Here is a 17,552-nt window from a genome sequence, read left to right as displayed (position 1 = left end):
GTCACGTGTGCAAAGCGGCACACAAGGACCATGGTCCTGCCCGCTTGTCTGCCTGGAATGGGCTCAGCCCCATCACAAGTGAAGAGATGAGCATCGCGTGGCATTGCTTAGCTCTGCCTGGGACTCCGGGGCACCCACTTCTCTGGGACCTCTGACAGCAGTATGCACCTGCTGGCTCCCCTCCCCCGGACAGGCTGAGGGGCCTCACGCCCACCGCTGCAGTTCCTTCGGTGACATTTCCATGAGCACAGGAGTGTGGAGATAGGCAGTGAGGCGGTAGCAGCAGCGACTCTGGACCTGCCAGGAGTCAAGGCACCCACACCCCCCAATATCTCCTGTGTGGGGTCACTGATGCACTAGGGAGGGGCTGGGGAAACAAGTGTGAAGTGGAGCTTTTATTTCCAGTGTCAGTGACATAGAAAGTTCCCAAAGCCTACGAGATGTGCTCCGTCCTCGTCCCCAGCCCCTTCCCCAAACAACCCTTTAGGTGCTCTGTGATATGACACATGAAAGAAGAAAATCAGGTTCACCATTCGGGTTTCACTCTGTGTTCCCAGAGCACCCCCTCGGCCCCGGCCACCCTCTCCTTCCACCCTGTTTCCAGAGAGAACGCAGCATGTTACCCAGTAGGCTCCTCATGTGTCCCGATTCCCGCAGCCAGGGAGAGAGCAGACCCACCGGAGTGTGAGGACCTGCCTGCTCTGTTCTGCTCCCGGCACCAGCCTCCCGCCTCTTCCTTCCTGTAGTATGAGTCTCAGCTTCACAAGGAAATGGCTTCCACGGGAAGGCTGAGTTCACAATGACTGTCGCAGATAGGAAGCGCCATTTGCAGAGAGGTACAGTTGGCCAGCAGGGACTCCCACAGGGCTAGGCCCGAGGCTTCAGCTCCATCCTGGCCACGGCGAGCCGGTGCACCTCGTCAGGGCCATCAGCAAAGCGCAGTGCTCGGGCCCAAGCGAAGAACTGAGCCAGCGGGTAGTCACCACTCAGGCCCGCCGCTCCAAAGGCCTGGCAGACACAGGGCAGGGGAAGAGGGGAGGCCTGGCTGAGCCCTCATCCCAGAGGCCCCGCAAATGACAGCCTGCTCAGCACGGCTGATAGCAGCCACCGTCTTCCCCCTGTGTCCCTGGCGACACCTGTGTGACACAGCATGCTCCAGAGATGTGGATGGAGGCACATGTCACCTGGATGCCAGACTCACCAAGCCTACTCCGCAAGGCGGCTTCTGCCACCAGGGAAGTCGGGTGACAGGACTGGGAGGAAGTGGCCCTGCGCAGGGCGCAGGCTGAGTGAGCTAAGGCAGGTCACTGCCCTGCACTGTGCCTGCTTTCTCGTGTTCCTATTGGGGTGAGATGGGCCCCCTGGCAGTGCTTATCTCAAAGAGGAAAAGGAGAGGGGCATGCACGGTGCGTGGGCAGCCAAAGGCCAGGGGGTGACATGTCTACCGTCACTTGGTTGGTGCTCACCTGAATAGCACGGTCAATCACTCGATAGGCCATGGACGGGGCCACCATTTTAATCATGGCAATTTCTAAAGCGGCAGCCTACAAGGAGAGGTCAAGATTAGAAAGGGGGGCAGAATGCTTGGAAGAACAATGCATTTCACCAGAAGTAAAAAATTAAAACACCCCCACCACAGCCCACCCCCAGGCAGAGCCCCGAGCGCGGGCTTTGCTGTCAGGGAATTCACATTGCTGGACGTGGATAGGAAGGGAATGGCTGGTGCTGTGTTCCAGCTCACAGCGGGCTGAGGCTGAAGAGGTTGCTCCGTGTAGAGTGCTTGCCTCGCACAAGGCAGAGCTTGAGCCCCAGCAACATATAAACAAGAATAGCAGCAGCAACAGCAGCTCCATTTTCAAGCAATAGAGGACGGAGCACAGGCGGATCCAGGAAGAGCTTAAGCCACACAGCTGTCCAGGCGGAGGGCACCGGAGTGAGGTGCCTGAAAGCCTCCAGTGTATGATCACCTGTGTCAAAGAACCCACAACTCTGTCTTGGCTCCCCAAGACAGAGGCTCTTGGCAGGGGATGGAGCCCACCCCACAGAAAAGCTGGACAAGGCGCTAGGCAATGGTGGCCGTTACAGCCACCACAAAGAGCTTTGACTAGTGAGTATTGTCACCCTTTGAAATGAACCTCTCTGTTGGCAATTCTGTGTTCGGGCCAGGGCTGGTAGAGTCCTTCTCCTTGGCTCACTTGTCTGGTCTGACTCCTGCACCAAAGCCTTGGGAGACCAGGGCTGCACAGTTCTATGAGACTCAAGTTCAAGTCCAGCCAGTCAGTAAAAATGCAAGCTCAGTCGTCTTTCGTTGAGCCTTTCTCTGCCCTTGAATAGCAGAGGTGAGTAGCCACCAGTGACAAAAAGCCTAGTTTTCTCCATGTTTGCTGAGGAGGAGAGGACAGATTTCCATGCTGCCAGCTCAGCCCTCGGCCTCCCACCTTATTTCCTGCCACGTCCATGAGGTGGGCAGTTTTCAGCACCAGCAGCCTTGCCTGCTCGATCTCCACACGGGACTGGGCAATATCTGCCAGGATTGTGCCCTGTTCCACCAGGGGCTTCCCGAAGGCCACGCGGGACTTCACCTGCGGATACCAGAGACACAGGGCTGCTGTGGGGGGCGGGGGGCAGAGGCTGGGGAGGCAGTGACCCGCGGGGTGGACTGGAGGACAGGAGCATGCCACGTTTCTGCCCACTCGCCATCCATGGGCATTTGTGGGAGAGCTGAGTGCTGTTGACCACGGTCCTGTGATGACAGGGCACATGACTCCCAGGAACTATTTACTGCGCGTACACAGCAAGAGGGATGGCCAGCTCTAGCCCAAGGCTGCTTCCCTCTAAGCTGGCAGATAGGGAATGACTGTGGAAGCCCCACATGATACAGGAGTCGAGCGCCCCCTGCTGACCACAGCCAGCCTTGCACCCCCCCCCCAACCCAGAGCACCAGCAGCAGCAAGGCAGGGAAGTCAAGGCTGCCCCATCTGCACTGAGGATTTTAAAGTCTGCAGGCCAAAAGACATCAGAAAGGGTTATAAGCATTCTGTGCGTGTGTACGTGAGTGTGTGTGTAACTTAATTTTTACACAATTTAATAACAGAAAAACTGTCATCAATTTTCAGACAAAAAAATAAAAGTACCTACTATCCCACCATCTCATCACCCACATTTAACAGTTGGTAGCTGTCAGATCAGGGCATGGAGACACAGGTTTGTAGTCCCAGCTACTTGGGAAAAAACTCAGGCAAGAGACACTTGAGCCTAGGAGTTCAAGGCTAGTCTGGACAACACAGCAAAGGCCCATGGCAAAAAGAAAAACTAAAGCCGTATGTTTGTGGCTGTCCTAGACTTATCTACTCACATTTTATTTGGCAAAAAAAAAATGAAGTCATACTCTATATTATGTTGCTTTTTAACTACCTTTCTTTCCGCTTAAGAAAACAGAGTGAATAGCTATGTTAAGTAGATCTCTACAATATCTCTTTTTAGATTTTAGTCTGTTACATCATGGTTTACTTGATCCATCATCCACTGTTAGCCTTGCAGACTATACCACACATTTTGCTGTAAGGACCAGTACTGCGCTAGACTCCTGGCGGCAAGTCTTTTGTAGATTTTAGCTCTGCCCATGCACCCCAGTCCTGAGCAGAGTTGCCATGTGAATGCCAGCTGCTTCCTGAGGACTTCAGACACCTGCAGTCAAACTCGGCCAGTCTGAGTTGTAATGTAGTAAGGGGTGCAGTGATCTGTGTTTTCCAAGAACTGTTCTGTCTCAAGCAAAAGGATGTATATCACAGTTCTGCTCTGGAACCCAAGTGCACGTGATGGCTCCTGTTCTCTGCAGAGCACTTCTTGTTAGATACTTGTTTTGGTGTCAAGGTTTGCTTCATGTTTGTGGAACCAACAGCAGTGATGGAACGCTTATCCTTAGCAATAACTCTCCTTTGCATAGACTTCCAACCTCTGAGGGGCCCACAGCACATTACGTTTTTGGAACATGCTGGAAGTAGGAGGGCAATCCAGGGCCAGATGCTGGAATCCAGATGCAGGGTAAAGAAGCAAGCAAGATGGGTTTACCGTGGCATCTGGGTTTTGATTGTTTGCCAGTACTGTGGTTTGACTCAGGGCCTTGCACTTGCCTTAGCTAGCATTCTACCATCTGATCCATGCCTTTGGCCTATAACTATGCTGGTTACTTGGGAGATGGATTCTCACAGACGTTTTGCCTTCGGCTAACACTGAACCTCGATCCTCCAGACCTCAGTCTCCTGAGTAGCTAGGATTATAGGTGTGAGCCACTGGCACCCAGTTTGGCATCAGTTTCAGCCATGTACCAGGAGGAGTACAAACGGCTCTGAGCAGGCTGTGACTCTTTGGGGCTGAGAACCTCCCCAACAGCTGCCACAGAGCCTGGCTTTCCCTCTGGTCGCCTGGACAGAGTGGGGCCTTTCTGATCTGAGTGGCAAAGCAGCAGATGCAGAGCCAAGCTGAGGACCCAGCTGCTGGGAAGGAAATCATCACCTGGCTCCACTGGTTAGTCTGCTCTCAGAAAAGACGGTCAAGGGGTACTCACGCGGGCTTTCATGAGAGCCAGGGCCCTCTCTGAGAACCCGATCAGCCTCATGCAGTGATGGATCCGGCCAGGCCCCAGCCTGCCCTGGGCAATCTCAAAGCCACGGCCAGGGCCCAGGACTATGTTCTCCTTTGGCACACGCACACGCTCAAATAGGACTTCACCATGGCCACCTGAAAGACCAAACACACCACCATGAGCCGCGGTCCATCCTGGTTCCCTTCACTGTGTTTCTCCCTAGCCTCGGCCCAGGTGCTCAGCTGGCAACATTCCTGCTAGGGGCGGGGGCAGGGGAGCCGGAAGGAACCATTAAAGATGATGGATTCACTGATTTATGGTGACCCGTTTGCGCATTTGGCCACTTCTCCATGCAAACATAATGAAGGCACCTGAGGCTGAAACTTCGTAGTTACGTGCTCACCACTGTAATGACCCTGCGACACCACCTCTCACACTGTGGGGGGACCTGATGGGGGCTGCCGCCTCCCTGTAGATTGCAGTGCATGCTGGAACCTGGCCAGGAGGGCGGCCCGGCCCTGCCCTGCCCTGCCCTGCCCTGCTTCCTTATGTCAGACTCATGCTCCTCCTCTCACTTTCCAAGAGGCAATGCATGCAAATACCATGCAAATACATCTGACATCTGATCCATGGCTGGTATTCACTATGGAAATACAATGCAGAACAACGTGGTACTCCCAATACCATCAGACCCGTACCTTAGGCAGGTCCTGAATTTGAGCAAGGGCCGCCAAAGCTGTTCCCCAGCATCAGACCCACACTTGGGGTGACCGGCCCTGAGAGGTCTAACCTGGAGCATCATCGAGCCCATACACTGTCAGAGGCCGGATGACCTGTATCCCGGGGGTATCCATGGGAACCAAGATCACGGACTGCTGCTGGTGCCTAGGAGCCTGCGGGTCTGTTTTCCCCATAAACACACAGAGTTGGCAGCGAGGATCCAGGATGCCTGCCAGGAGAGGAGAAACAGGCCCCGTCAGCTGACGCCAGGGCCATCAAGGCAAGACAAGCTCTGTAAGACGTCAAGGATGAGTGAGTGTGCAGAAACTGGACCACAGGTGAGCTAAGGGGATGGGAGCATGGCTCATATGGCAAGAACACTGGGTTCAGTCCCGGTACTGAGGGAAAACAAAACAAAACAAAACTGGGTTTGTCCCAGTGAGGCATGAATCCAGCATGACAAGATTATAAAACAGCATCGTCACACTGGATTTGAAATAATCACCGCAGATACTATTAGTTTTGCTTTCCGCGCCTTGCTGTTCCCATAGTGTAAACAATGGCACTGGCATAGGCCTGGGGCCGGGCAGAACTTGACCTCTGGGTTCCCACTGGCCACCCAGAAACTGGTCACTCTCAGAGTCCTAGTTTAGGTGATAATCTCTGCCTTCTGTAGAAAGGGGGGAGGGGGGCCAGTGAGACAGTCCAGAATGTTTATGGGGGACCTGGGAGAGGCGACACCCCAGGGAGGGGCCAGGCTCTCAACCCTTTTGATGTAACACACCTGAGCTAAAAGCAGGGGACCATCACAGAGGGGACAGATCACAGAGTCACTTGTGGGGCAGATGGTGACAGGTGGGTTATACCTTGCCCCACGACACAGCATGTGAGAGCAGTGTGCTCCTGCTGAGAGCAGAGATGGGCTCTCCCTGTTTAGATCTGTGAGTGTGTGTGGTGAGGGGGTGTTGGCAGGTATCGGGGTTTGAGCTCAGGGCCTTGCGCTCTCATTCAGCATGTTTCTAGTTAGTTGGAGATGGAATCCTACAGATTTTTTTTTTTTCAGACTGGCTTCAAACTCTGATCCTCCCTCCAAATCTCAGCCTCCTGAGTAACTAGGATTACAGGCTGAGCACCTGGCTCAATACCCTTTTAGTGTCACCTAAGAGAGAGCTGGCCTACCAGGCCTCAGGAAGCGTGCTCGCTGATACCCATTGTCATGTATTTGAAAGCTGATTCTAGGCCATATACCTGAGATCCACCACTTGCGACCATTTATGACATAGACACCATCCTCCTCTCGGATGGAAGCCTCGATGTTGGTGGCATCTGACGAGGCCACCTGCGTGGAAGCACGTTCCAGTTAGCGCCACCACTGCCCCTGCCTCTGTGCAGAGACTAGGCAGGCCCAGCAAGGCGGGCCCAGCAAGGCAGGATGGCCCAAGGGAGGTACCTGGGGCTCCGTCATGGCAAAGCAGGAGCGCACCCTGCCCTCCAGTAGAGGGATCAGCCAGCGGGCCTTCTGCTCCTCCGTGCCATAGCGCACCAGCAGCTCCATGTTTCCCGTGTCTGGCGCGGAGCAGTTGAACATCTGCCAAGGACAAAGAGCAGCAGAGACCCCCACAGCCACGTTCAAACTCCCGCTGAGGACTCGTGGAAGTACTCCTCCTCTCCCCCTATGAAAATGCTCATATATGCCCTGTGTGCGTGCGTGCGTGTGCGTGCGTGTGTGTGTGTGTGTGTGTGTGTGTGTGTGGTAGTAGTAGTAGTAGTAGTAGTAGTAGTAGTAGGGCTTAAACTCAGGGTCTGGGCATTGTCCCTGAGCTTTTTCTATCAAGCTGGGTGCTCGAAGAGTGGCTGTGTGCTCTTCTGGTGACTAAGAGTCTCACAGACTTTCCTGCCTGGGCAAGCTTGAACTGGGATCTTCAGATCTCCACCTCCTTAGTAACTAGAATTATAGGCACACATGCATTTTTCTTTATTTATATTTGTACCAGTCCTGGGGCTTGAACTCAGGGCCCGTGGCACTTTTTCTGAGCTTCTTTTGCTCAGCCACAGCGCCACTTCCCACCTTTTCCGTGTATGTGGTACTGAGGAATTGAACCCGGGGCTTCATGCATGCTAGGCAAGCACTCTACCACTTAGCCACATTCCCAGCCCTCATGTGCATTTTTAAAATGAAATCTCAAATTCTCTGCAGACCCCTTTGTGTGCGCCGGGGCTGGAGTCTCTGCCATCCCTGGGTGACTGCCCTGCTGAGCTGACCGCTGTCCTCCTTTCAGATGAAAAGTTTACGCTCCTGTCAGCTGCCCTGAGTCTGCCTTTCTGGGTGGGGAGCTACTCTTCTTGCACTGAGCAAGGCATGGCAAAGGTACCTCAGGCGCATACAGAGACATGCCCATGACTTCACACAGATGTGCGTACTCCACGTTGGTCAGTCCTGCTCCGTATTTTTGTTCTGGGTCGCTCTCCAAAGGAAGGAAAAGGTTCCAAAGTCCTTCAGCCTTGGCCTTGTCCTGTCACAGGAAAACATGAGCCAGAATCAGAAAGGATGTCTAATGGGAGATGCAGTAGAGATGCAGTGGTCTCAAGAACAATGACCTGAGTGGCTGCCGCTGGCTGGATAGGCAGATGGCAGAAACACGAGAAGCCCCCCGGGGAACAGCCTGAGCCAGCCAGCAGTGACAGGCCGTCAGCTGGCCCCCAGGTTTACATATCTGAATTTATTCAGGTATGACCAGAAGTAACCAAAAAAGATGTATACTAGGCATTACTTCTCTCAAGGTGTTTGCTACATGGGTATTAGTGTATGGTGTGGTGTGGTGTGGTGTGTGTGCGTGTGTGTGTGGTGTGTGTGTGTGCGTGTGTGTGTGTGTGTGTGTGTGGTGTGTGTGTGTTGGTACTGGGGTTGAAATCAGTGCAGATGGAAACCACACACACTTTATCACGTCCATTCTAAAATAGACAACCCGGCTGGCCTGGCTTTCCGAGCCACACGCAGCCTTCCTCTTCCACACCCATCTGTGTGTTTGTGACTACACAGCAGAACTCAGGATAAACCCGAGGATGGGGAGCCAAGATTAGTTCTGCTCAGCGGGCCTGAGGGCCACAGGCGAGCCCTGGAGTAAGGGCCGAGGTCGGCCATGTTACCCGCGGCCAGCTCTTCCTTACCTTGAGGTCTTCTATGAGCGGGGAAGGGCTCCACCTGTCGGCGGAGGCCTGGTGTCGCTGCAGCTCTGGCTCTGCAGGGTACACTTGCTGCTCCATAAACTGCTGCAGCCGGCCATACAGCATCCTGACCCTTGGGGAGAGGCCCTCTGGAGAGAGGACCAGAGCCCCCTTGGTGGCATGAGCTGGCGAAGCTTCTGGAACAGAGCTGTATCTCCTCGTGCCGGTGGGGCTCAGCAGGCCCTGTGCTCGGCTCCACACATGGTGGGATCTTGTGAGTGGTTTGGTGACTGGCATCTCTTTGAAAATTCGGAAGCCTTCTTTAGTTGCAAAGTCCCATGCCAAGTTAGACATAAATTCGGCCAGCTTGCCACTCTGTCCAGCCGTCGCTGAGCTTGCTTGCCCTAAGCAGAACGAGGGACAGCAGCGATTAGAGGCATCTTGGGATGCTGACCTGTGCAAGGGTGACCGCCACTACCGCTCATTTCCAGCCATACCACTGTCTTAATCTGCACTTTGCACAGGAAACTGAGGCTCAGGGATGGAAGTGACTTGTTCAAGCTGCCAATGAACAGACAGGGAACTCGAAGTCAAAGGCAGGTCTACCTGCCCTCTGTGCTTCACTACAAGAAACTGAATTCGCCTAGGGGTGCGCCAGTGACTCGTGCTGCACCAGCGGGCGAGGAGGCATCCTGTACTGTGCTCAGCCACCTGGCTGGACAAGAGTCACGTGATGACAGATGGCCAGGGGCTATTCAGCATTTTGTCTGGATCAGCAAGCAGCAGTAGCTGCTCAATTGAGTTGCTCTCCCTATGCTCTCTGAAATGCCTGCACCAAGTCTTTTCACAAGGACTGTTTTTCCTTTTTAAAGAATAATTAAGCTGGTACTAATGGCTTACAACTGTCATCCTAGCTACTCAGGGGGCTAAGATCTGAGGATCGAGGTTCAAAGCCAGCCTGGGCAGGAGAGTGAGATTTTTTTTTGTCATGAGGCTTGAACTCTGGGCCTGGGCGCTGTCCCTTAGCTCTTCAGCTCAAGGCGTGCACTCTACCACGTGAGCCATAGCGCCACTTCCAGTTTTTTGGTGGTTTATTGGAGATAAGAGTCTCACGGACTTTCCTGCCCAGACTGGCTTTGAACAGCGATCCTCAGATCTTAGCCTCCTGAGTAGCTAGGATTACTGGCGTGAGCCACCAGTGCCTGGTTCCTGAGCTTCTTTTGTTCAAGGGTAACACTGCCACGGTGTCACTTCTGGCCTTTTCTGAGTAGTTTATTAGAGGTAAAGAACTCATGGGCTTTCCTGCCCAGGCTGGTTTCTGTGATCCTCAGATCTCAGCATCCTGAGTAGCCAGGTGTGAGCCACTGGCACGCAGCTTCTGTGAGACTCTTATTTCTAATTAACCTCTAAAAAGTCAGAATCAGAGCTGTGGCTTAAGTGGTAGAGTGCTATCCTTGAGCAAAAAAGCTCAGAGACACAGCCCAGTCATGACGTCGAGCCCCAGAGCTGATATTTAAAAAAAAGAGAGAGAGAAATATTACCTATTAAGTTTTTATGATGAATGAATAAACTATTACAGAATTCTGGTCAGACCAGTTCCTGCCATACCTCTAGGGTAAGAGGAAGAGCAGTTGAGCACTGTCTTGGCTGAAACTTATCAGAATGGCCACCCCGTTACCTGTGAGCGACCGCTTGTAGACTCCCTGTAGGATTGCCGCCACACGGAAGAAGGAGAAGGCCAGGTAGAAGTTCCAGTTCTCAATGGCAGGGATGCCCATGTGGAGACAGTACATTCTGAAGTACTCCTCTGCGCTGGGGATGCCCAGCTGCCTCACGTCCTGGTCACTGAAACCTGCAGTGAAGGAGATGAACCTGGGCCGTCAGTCAGTGCCTGCCTTGCCCCAGGGCTGGCGAGGGGCTGAACAATGCAGGTCTCGAGAGGCCCTAGAAATTCAGTTCATATCCAGCTCCAGAAGGAAGCTCATGATGTCAGCACCTCCTCCTCCCTCCATCAGATGGCCAGGGCTCTAGGCGTGGAGCTATGCGTCACAAATTGGCTCTGAAAGGTTTCAGACGAAATCAGCAGTAGGGGCTGGGAAGGTGGCTCAGTGATAGAGTGCTTGCCTTGCATGCATGAGGCCCTGGGTTCGATTCCTCAGTACCACATAAGCAGAAAAACCGGAAGTGGCGCTGTGGCTCAAGTGGTAGAGTGCTAGCCTTGCGCTGAAGAGCTGAAGGACAGCGCCCAGGCCCAGAGTTCAAGCCCCATGAATGAAAAAAAAAAATCAGCAGTAAAGGAAGGACTGTGGCCTCAGATTCTACCTGGACCACAGTTCACAGCAAGTGGATATTCTCAACAAGCATTTGAAGATATTTGTTCTTTGGCCAGGTTAACACCAGCACTGGAAGGGCTGGGACTGCAATTCAGTGGTAGAACACTTGACTAGCACGTGGCCTTGGGTTCCGTTCCCAGCAAAACACACACACACACACACACACACAGACATTGGAAGAGCACCCCATCAAATTATGCAAAAAATAATTAAAATAAATTAAAAATTCCACTGATGCCAGTCTCAGCAGCCAGTGCCTCTAATCTTAGATACTCAGCAGGCTCAGATGTGATCATTCAGAATCAACCTAGACAGATAAATCCTGGAGACTCTTATTCCAATTAGCCAGGGAAAATGTCAGAATTGGAGGCATGGCTTACCACTTGAACCAAAGGGTCACTTCTAGTTTTCTAGTGGTTAAATGGACATAAAGAGTCTCATAGGGGCTGGGCGCTGGTGGCTCACACCTGTCATCCTAGCTACTCAGAAGGCTGAGATCTGAGGATCTCAGTTCAAAGCCAGCCTGGGCAGGAAAGTCTGTGAAACGCTTATCTCTAATAAACCACCAGAAAACTGGAAGTGGCACTATGGCTCAAGTGGTAGAGCGCTCACCTTGAGCTGAAGAGCTGAGGGACAGCGCCCAGGCCCAGAGGTCAAGCCCCATGACCGACAAAAAAAAAAAAAAGAGAGAGAGAGATTCGTAGGAAACTTGCTGCCCAGGCTGGCTTCAAACCACCATTCTCAGATCTCAGCCTCCTGGGTAGCTAGGATTACAGGCAGGAGCCACCAGCACCCAGCTGAAGTTTCTTTATTTTTGGCAATACTGGGGTTTGAACTCAGGGCCTTGAGTTAGGTAGTCAGGCACCTTATCACTGAGCTACACTTTTATCCTTAATATTGTATTTTTAATTTAAAAATCAGGTAGAAATTAGCCATGTGTGAGCATGTGCAGGAGGGCTTTAGGCAGGCGTACTGGTCCCCTGCCATGCCTCGTACACCCACTCACCCCAGCAGTGACAGGATACATCACATGATTTCTACACCAGCCCAGGACTGTGTGGTCATACCTAGTCCAGTCACCCCTCGGCCAGACTAGCTCCCAGTGCTGGGCTGGCTGGCTCCCCAGGCGGGGCCATTCTTACCTCTCAGCAGTGGGAAACTGGACGGCAGGTAGTGAGCCAGGCAGCTGTACGCGACATCTGAGAGGGGGTCACCTAAGGTGGAAAGTTCCCAGTCCAGGACAGCAAGCACTTCTGGCTTTTCTGGGTGAAACAGCAGGTTGTCGAGCCTGAAAAGCCACATGGGAATGAGATGGACGGCTCGGGGGACTCTGCCTGAGGGTGTGCTCTGTACCAGCACGGTCCACTTGTTCTTCCAAGCACCCTCCCTACCCCGCCTGCCCTGGACGTGCTGGGAGTGTGGACTGCGGGGTCACCTGGTGTTCTGACTTCCCGCTGTACTCAGCCAATCAGAGGCACTGGCGGGAGATTGTCTACCCAGTTATTTGCCCAGCTTCCTTTCCGCAGAGGGCGGAGGGTGGCAGAATTCCTCTACTGTGGACCACAGCGCTGGCCAGGCAGCCCGTTCCCCACAGCTACCTTCCAACGACTCGAAAGCAGATGTGCAAAGTCCTTGATGGTCATGCCACAAAAATTCCAGCCTAACGCCTCGCCTCTTGAGGCCCCTGGTTCCTAACAAATACATGGTAAGGAGCAGGGATGCAGGGGGCTCCTAGGTCTAGGCTGGGTCTGGAAAGGTGACAAGGCTTCCTTCAAAGCCATGAGCCACCAGCCAAGAAGTCCAGGGGACATTGTCTAAGGTGCTTCTAGTGGTTACAACTTGGGAGCGGGGAGAAGGCACCACGGAGAGCAGCTCCCCCCAAATGCCTTAGGGTCAAGGCTGACAAAGCATGAGGTAAGAGGAATAATTCCTTCTGTCAAATAGACCATGGCCCATGGTGTGATTTCCCTCTTCAAGGGCCCTGCCCATCATCTTTCCCATCTAGTACTCCACTCCCCGACATGTGCCCACCTGAAGTCCCCATGCACCACCGTGGTCCTCTGTTCCTGGGGGAGGTGGAGCGGCAGCCACTGGATGAGCCTCTCCATGGCGGGGATGGTGCTGGTTTCCGCGGCTCGGTACTGCTTGGTCCAGGTTTGCACCTGGCGGGGAAGATAGTCCCCTGTGGGGACCACGGTTAGAACCTGCGGTGCCAGCAACCTCCAAAGGCTTTGAAAACTAGCCAGGGTGGTGAAACCCTCAGAAGCACTGGAGTGTTATGTCAGTGTCTGCCTTGTTTGGTTCTGTATGCTCCACGTGGCCTTCCTAGTGAACCCCGGCCATCTTGCACACCTTGTAAGCTTCCTAATAGCCTAGAGTCAGTCCCTTTTGTCCAAACAACAATGGCCAACTAAGAGCATGAACTCTGCAGCCAGACAAGCAGACATGACTTAACCCTTCTGTGCCTTATCTTTCTCATCCATGAAATGATTCTCCTAAGTTTCTGGGATGATAAAGTATGTAAAGCCTTGGGTACCAGCTACTCAGAGGCTGAGACAAAATGGTCAAAGCCAGCCTAGAAAACAGTGAGGCTTTGTCTGGGAAGGATGGAGGGACACAGGGAGAGAGGGGCGAAGGAAGGGAGGAAGGAAACAGGTAGCAGAATGAGAAACACCTAAAACTCACATGCATTAATTTTATAAAAAGTGGATGGATGGATTGGAGGTGTGGCTCAAGTGATAGAGCATCAGTTACGAGTGAAAAAGCCGAGCAAGAGTGCAAGGCCTTAGTTCAAGGCTACCATCCAGACCCTAACTGCAGAGGCCCAGCAGCTTCTGCTCACCTTGTTTCCCATAGACTTCTAGTCCTGTGGCCTTCAGGTCCACACTGTGAATTGTGCACAGAGCTTTGTTCATGGCAGTGTAGATGGCTCGTCTATGGCTTGGGTCCAAGCCTGGCAGGGAGGGGTCTTTGTAGATGAGACCTGGGCAGTATTCCATCAAATAGAAGGGTGTGCCTACGACACTGGGGGGCAGGGGAGACACAGAGGCGTTCAGGGGCCAAGTGTAGGCATGGTGCCCGGGAAGAGCTCACCTTGGCCATACTAGACATTTCCTGGTCCCTCTACACATAAGTACAGGGCGTTTAGAGTCTTAGACTCTTACCTCCAGGTAACTGGCAATAGACTGGAAGTAGAAGTGTGACAAAAGTGACAGAGTGCCAGTCTTGAGTGCTAAAATCTAAGGGATAGCACCTAAGTGCTAGCCCCAGTACTGGTGCATGCACACACGTGCACTAGGGTAACCTAAAGATCTGAAACTTCTGAGCGAAGTGGCTATAGAGTCTTTTCTCTCCCACCCAAATTGTACTTGCTTTATCTCTACCAAAATGGCACTTGAGCCAGTGAAGGGGCTTTTCTCTTCTTCATTTGGATACACAGTCGCTGAACCGTGTGAACCTTACCTCGAATCTTCACAGAGGTCCAGAACAGTGGGGACAGGCACGCCAGCGTTTGCCAGGGCTCTCATTATTCTGCCAGAGTAAAGAAAAATGAGCCTTGCGGGGGAAACACCGATGAGCCTCTGCAGATTGCTTTTCTGATTTACAACACAGTCCGCTGGAGCTGGGCTGTAACCTAGTGGTATGGTGCTGGAGCTGCATCAGGAGGCCCTGAGTGATTCCCAACAACAACACACATGCACACACACGCACACACATGCACACGCACACGCACGCACATACACACGCACACGCACGCACGCACATGCGCACACACATGCACACGCACACATATGCACGCACACGTACGCACACACACAAGCACACGTGCACACACACAAGCACACACGCGCGCACACACGCACATATGCACACACATGCACACACACACGCACGCACACGCACATACACACAAGGGACGTGCAAAGACTAAGATGAAATTCTAAAAAATATTCAAGGGACCCAAAAGTAGGTAAGAAAAACACAAAACAAGAAAATACTTAAATCAAATATATCAGCAATTACATTGTCAGGCTGGATAGAAACATGACCTAACTGTATGAGGTCTACAAAAGGAATACTTTAAAAAATACAGCGGGGGACCCATGGCTCATGCCAGTAATCCTAGCTCAGGAGGCTGAGATCTGAGGCTCAGGACCACGGTTCAAAACCAGCCCAGGCAGGAAAGTCTATGAGACTCTTATCTCCATTTAACCACTAGAAAACCAGAAGTGGCATTGTAGCTCAAGTGGCAGAGCACTAGCCTTGAACAAAAGAGTTCAGAGACAATACCCAGACCCTGGGTTCAAGTCCCCCAACCAACAAAAAATAAAATAAAATTTTAAAAACTTCTCAGAGGGGCTGGGAAGGTGGCTCAGTGGTAGAGCGCTTGCCTTGCATGCCATGATGAGGCCCTGGGTTCGAATCCTCAGCACCACATAAGCAAAAAGAAAAAAAGCTGGAAGTGGTGCTGTGGCTCAAGTGGCAGAGCGCTAGCCTTGAGCTGAAGAGCTGAAGGACAGCGCCCAGGCCCAGAGTTCAGGCCCCATGACCAGACCCAAAAAAAAACAAAAAAAACTTCTCAGAAAAAGCTGGTATTGGAGCTGTAGCTCAAGTGGTAGAACACTATTAACCTTGAGCAACAGAAGCTCAGAGTCAGCAAACAGGCCCTGAGTTCAAGCCCTAGGGTTGGAAAAAGAAAAACACAAAACAATATAGAACAAATCACCAGGGCTGGGAAGGTGGCTTGGTGGTAGAGTGCTTGCCTTGCAAGCATGAGGTCCTGGGTTTGATTCCTCAGCACCACATAAGCAGAAAAAGCTGGAAGTGGGGCTGAGGCTCAAGTGGTAAAGAGTGCTAGCCTTGAGCTGAAGAGCTGAGGGACAGTGCCCAGGCCCAAAGTTCAGGCCCTACAACTGACCAAAAAAAAAAAGAACAAATCACCATAGATAGGCTGAAAATAAAAAGATGGAAAGGAAAGTACCATGCAACTGAAAAGTCTAATAAGTGAGAGCAATTATCAGAGACAAAGAGGACATTACAAACAAGACATTATAATAGCAAACGCATATGTGCATAACAATACAGCTTCAAAATACATAAAAATGATCACAACTGAGGAGAAACATCCCTCTCAGTAGCCATAGAACCAAAGTTAGATTTATGTAAAGACATAGAGCTGAACAAAGCTATCAACAGCTGACTTGACTGACATTTGTAGAACATTCAAGGTATTTTATTATTTTTTTAGGTTTTTTTTTGGACAGTCCTGGGGCTTGAACTCAGGGCCTGGGCACTGATCCTGAGCTTCTTTTGCTTAAGTCTAACACTCTACCACTTGAGCCACAGCACCACTTTGGGCTTTTTCTGTTTACGTAGTACTGAGGAATTAAACCCAGGGCTTTATGCATGCTAGGCAAGCATTCTACCACTAAGCCACCTTCCCAGTCTCAATCCTCAGATCTCAGCCTCCTGAATAGCTAGGATTACAGGCATGAGCCACCGGTGCCCAGCTTGCATGTTATTTTTGAGGTAAGGTCTTACTTTATGCTGGGGCCAGCCTGGAATGTGGTCCTCCTGTTTATGCTTTGCAGGGTTGCTGGGGATGACAGGTGTGCAGCACTGTGCCCAGCCATTGTGCTGGTGGCTGAAATAACAGGTGTGTACCACCTCACCCAGAGCTATTGGTTGAGATGGAGTCTCTTTGCTCAAGCTGGCTTCAAACCACAATCCACTGATCTCTGCCTCTTACGTAGCTGGGATTACAGACTTGAGCTGTGCTTCCTGGCTACAATGCAGACTTATATACTACTACATGGCACCTTCACAGATACTGAGCTATGGTCTCAGGGCTGCACACTCTTACCCGCCCCCCCTCTCTCCCCCGCCCCACAACTTACCTGAACTCCCTCTCCACTGCATGGGCAGACGGAAGGAGAGCCCCTGGAGGCTTCTTCCTCAGAACCAGCTGGTGGTCAGCCCACTTGATGTAGTAAGTTGGATTTGACTGTCCGTGATCAAACTGCAGGAGTTCTAGAGGACCTGCAAGTTTCCAAACAACACTCAGAGCACAGCTGGAGCCAGATGTGGACAGATGCCCCTTTTCCCTGAGTTCTGCCTTTGGGGTACAGAACATCATCTTTGAAGCAGTGCAGAAAAAAACAAACAAACCAGAAACCTCCTCCTTGGGTAAGGCAACTGAGCCCCAGCCACACTCTGTTGGCGTGGGGCAAAGTCAGAGGTCACCACAGCATGGCAAAGACCACTTCCTTTGTACCTGGTCATTTTCCCATGCTGCCTGGCATTCCGCATGGTCCCTCTGGCCGGCTCCTGCCCCGTGAACTACAGCACACACATGGCAACCCAGCTGGCCACAAGGATGGAAAGTGCCCTGGTGTGTCCCTCACCCCACTCAACCAAACCATGCCCAACGCCAATGTGTCAGCTACACGTTGTGTCTTCAGCGCCAGCCAAAGTTCCAGGATTGTGGCCTGCTTGCCAGCTCCTGGCAAGTGGACCTCACCCACACTTGGCCTCATGACAACACCGAGCCTTACATAGATTCCTGTCAGAGACAGCAGGCTGGAAACAGCCAGTGTGGTCCCCACAAGAACCAAAGGAGCACCACGGCTGTAATCGCCGGGAGACGTCCAAGCGTGGATCTCTTGTAAGGACCAAGCAGAGTTGAGCAGCAGGTGGGAACCTCTGCCCAGCATCGGTACACCACTTGTCTGAGCTGAAGTGTAAAGAAA

The 17,552-nt window shown here is 52.3% G+C and overlaps 1 protein-coding gene across 3 annotated transcripts in view; it reads right to left on the bottom strand.

Annotated features, from left to right (window-relative positions):
- Nucleotides 1-382: 382 nt before the first annotated feature.
- Nucleotides 383-17,552, bottom strand: part of Acad10 (acyl-CoA dehydrogenase family member 10) — a 31,898-nt gene continuing 14,728 nt past the window's right edge. For 2 of the 3 annotated variants that reach the window (XM_042669040.1, XM_042669041.1), the window contains 15 exons: nt 16,701-16,842; nt 14,266-14,334; nt 13,646-13,827; nt 12,835-12,985; nt 11,946-12,091; nt 10,149-10,322; nt 8,474-8,874; nt 7,678-7,818; nt 6,756-6,893; nt 6,554-6,644; nt 5,376-5,534; nt 4,568-4,740; nt 2,439-2,582; nt 1,467-1,544; nt 383-1,008 (listed from right to left, as the gene is read on the bottom strand). In XM_042669040.1, coding sequence (XP_042524974.1) covers nt 868-1,008; nt 1,467-1,544; nt 2,439-2,582; nt 4,568-4,740; nt 5,376-5,534; nt 6,554-6,644; nt 6,756-6,893; nt 7,678-7,818; nt 8,474-8,874; nt 10,149-10,322; nt 11,946-12,091; nt 12,835-12,985; nt 13,646-13,827; nt 14,266-14,334; nt 16,701-16,842 — 2,330 coding nt within the window. In that variant the 3' untranslated portion in view covers nt 383-867. The remainder of the gene's footprint in view (nt 1,009-1,466; nt 1,545-2,438; nt 2,583-4,567; nt 4,741-5,375; nt 5,535-6,553; nt 6,645-6,755; nt 6,894-7,677; nt 7,819-8,473; nt 8,875-10,148; nt 10,323-11,945; nt 12,092-12,834; nt 12,986-13,645; nt 13,828-14,265; nt 14,335-16,700; nt 16,843-17,552) is intronic. The other variant, XM_042669042.1, reaches the window with a different exon arrangement.

The sequence above is a fragment of the Dipodomys spectabilis genome, unplaced genomic scaffold (genome assembly GCF_019054845.1).
Source record: "Dipodomys spectabilis isolate Male_0828 unplaced genomic scaffold, ASM1905484v1 ptg000480l, whole genome shotgun sequence".
Lineage (NCBI taxonomy): Eukaryota > Metazoa > Chordata > Mammalia > Rodentia > Heteromyidae > Dipodomys > Dipodomys spectabilis.
The sequence above is the reverse complement of the archived record's forward strand: the minus strand, read 5'-3'. Positions and strand labels throughout refer to the sequence as shown.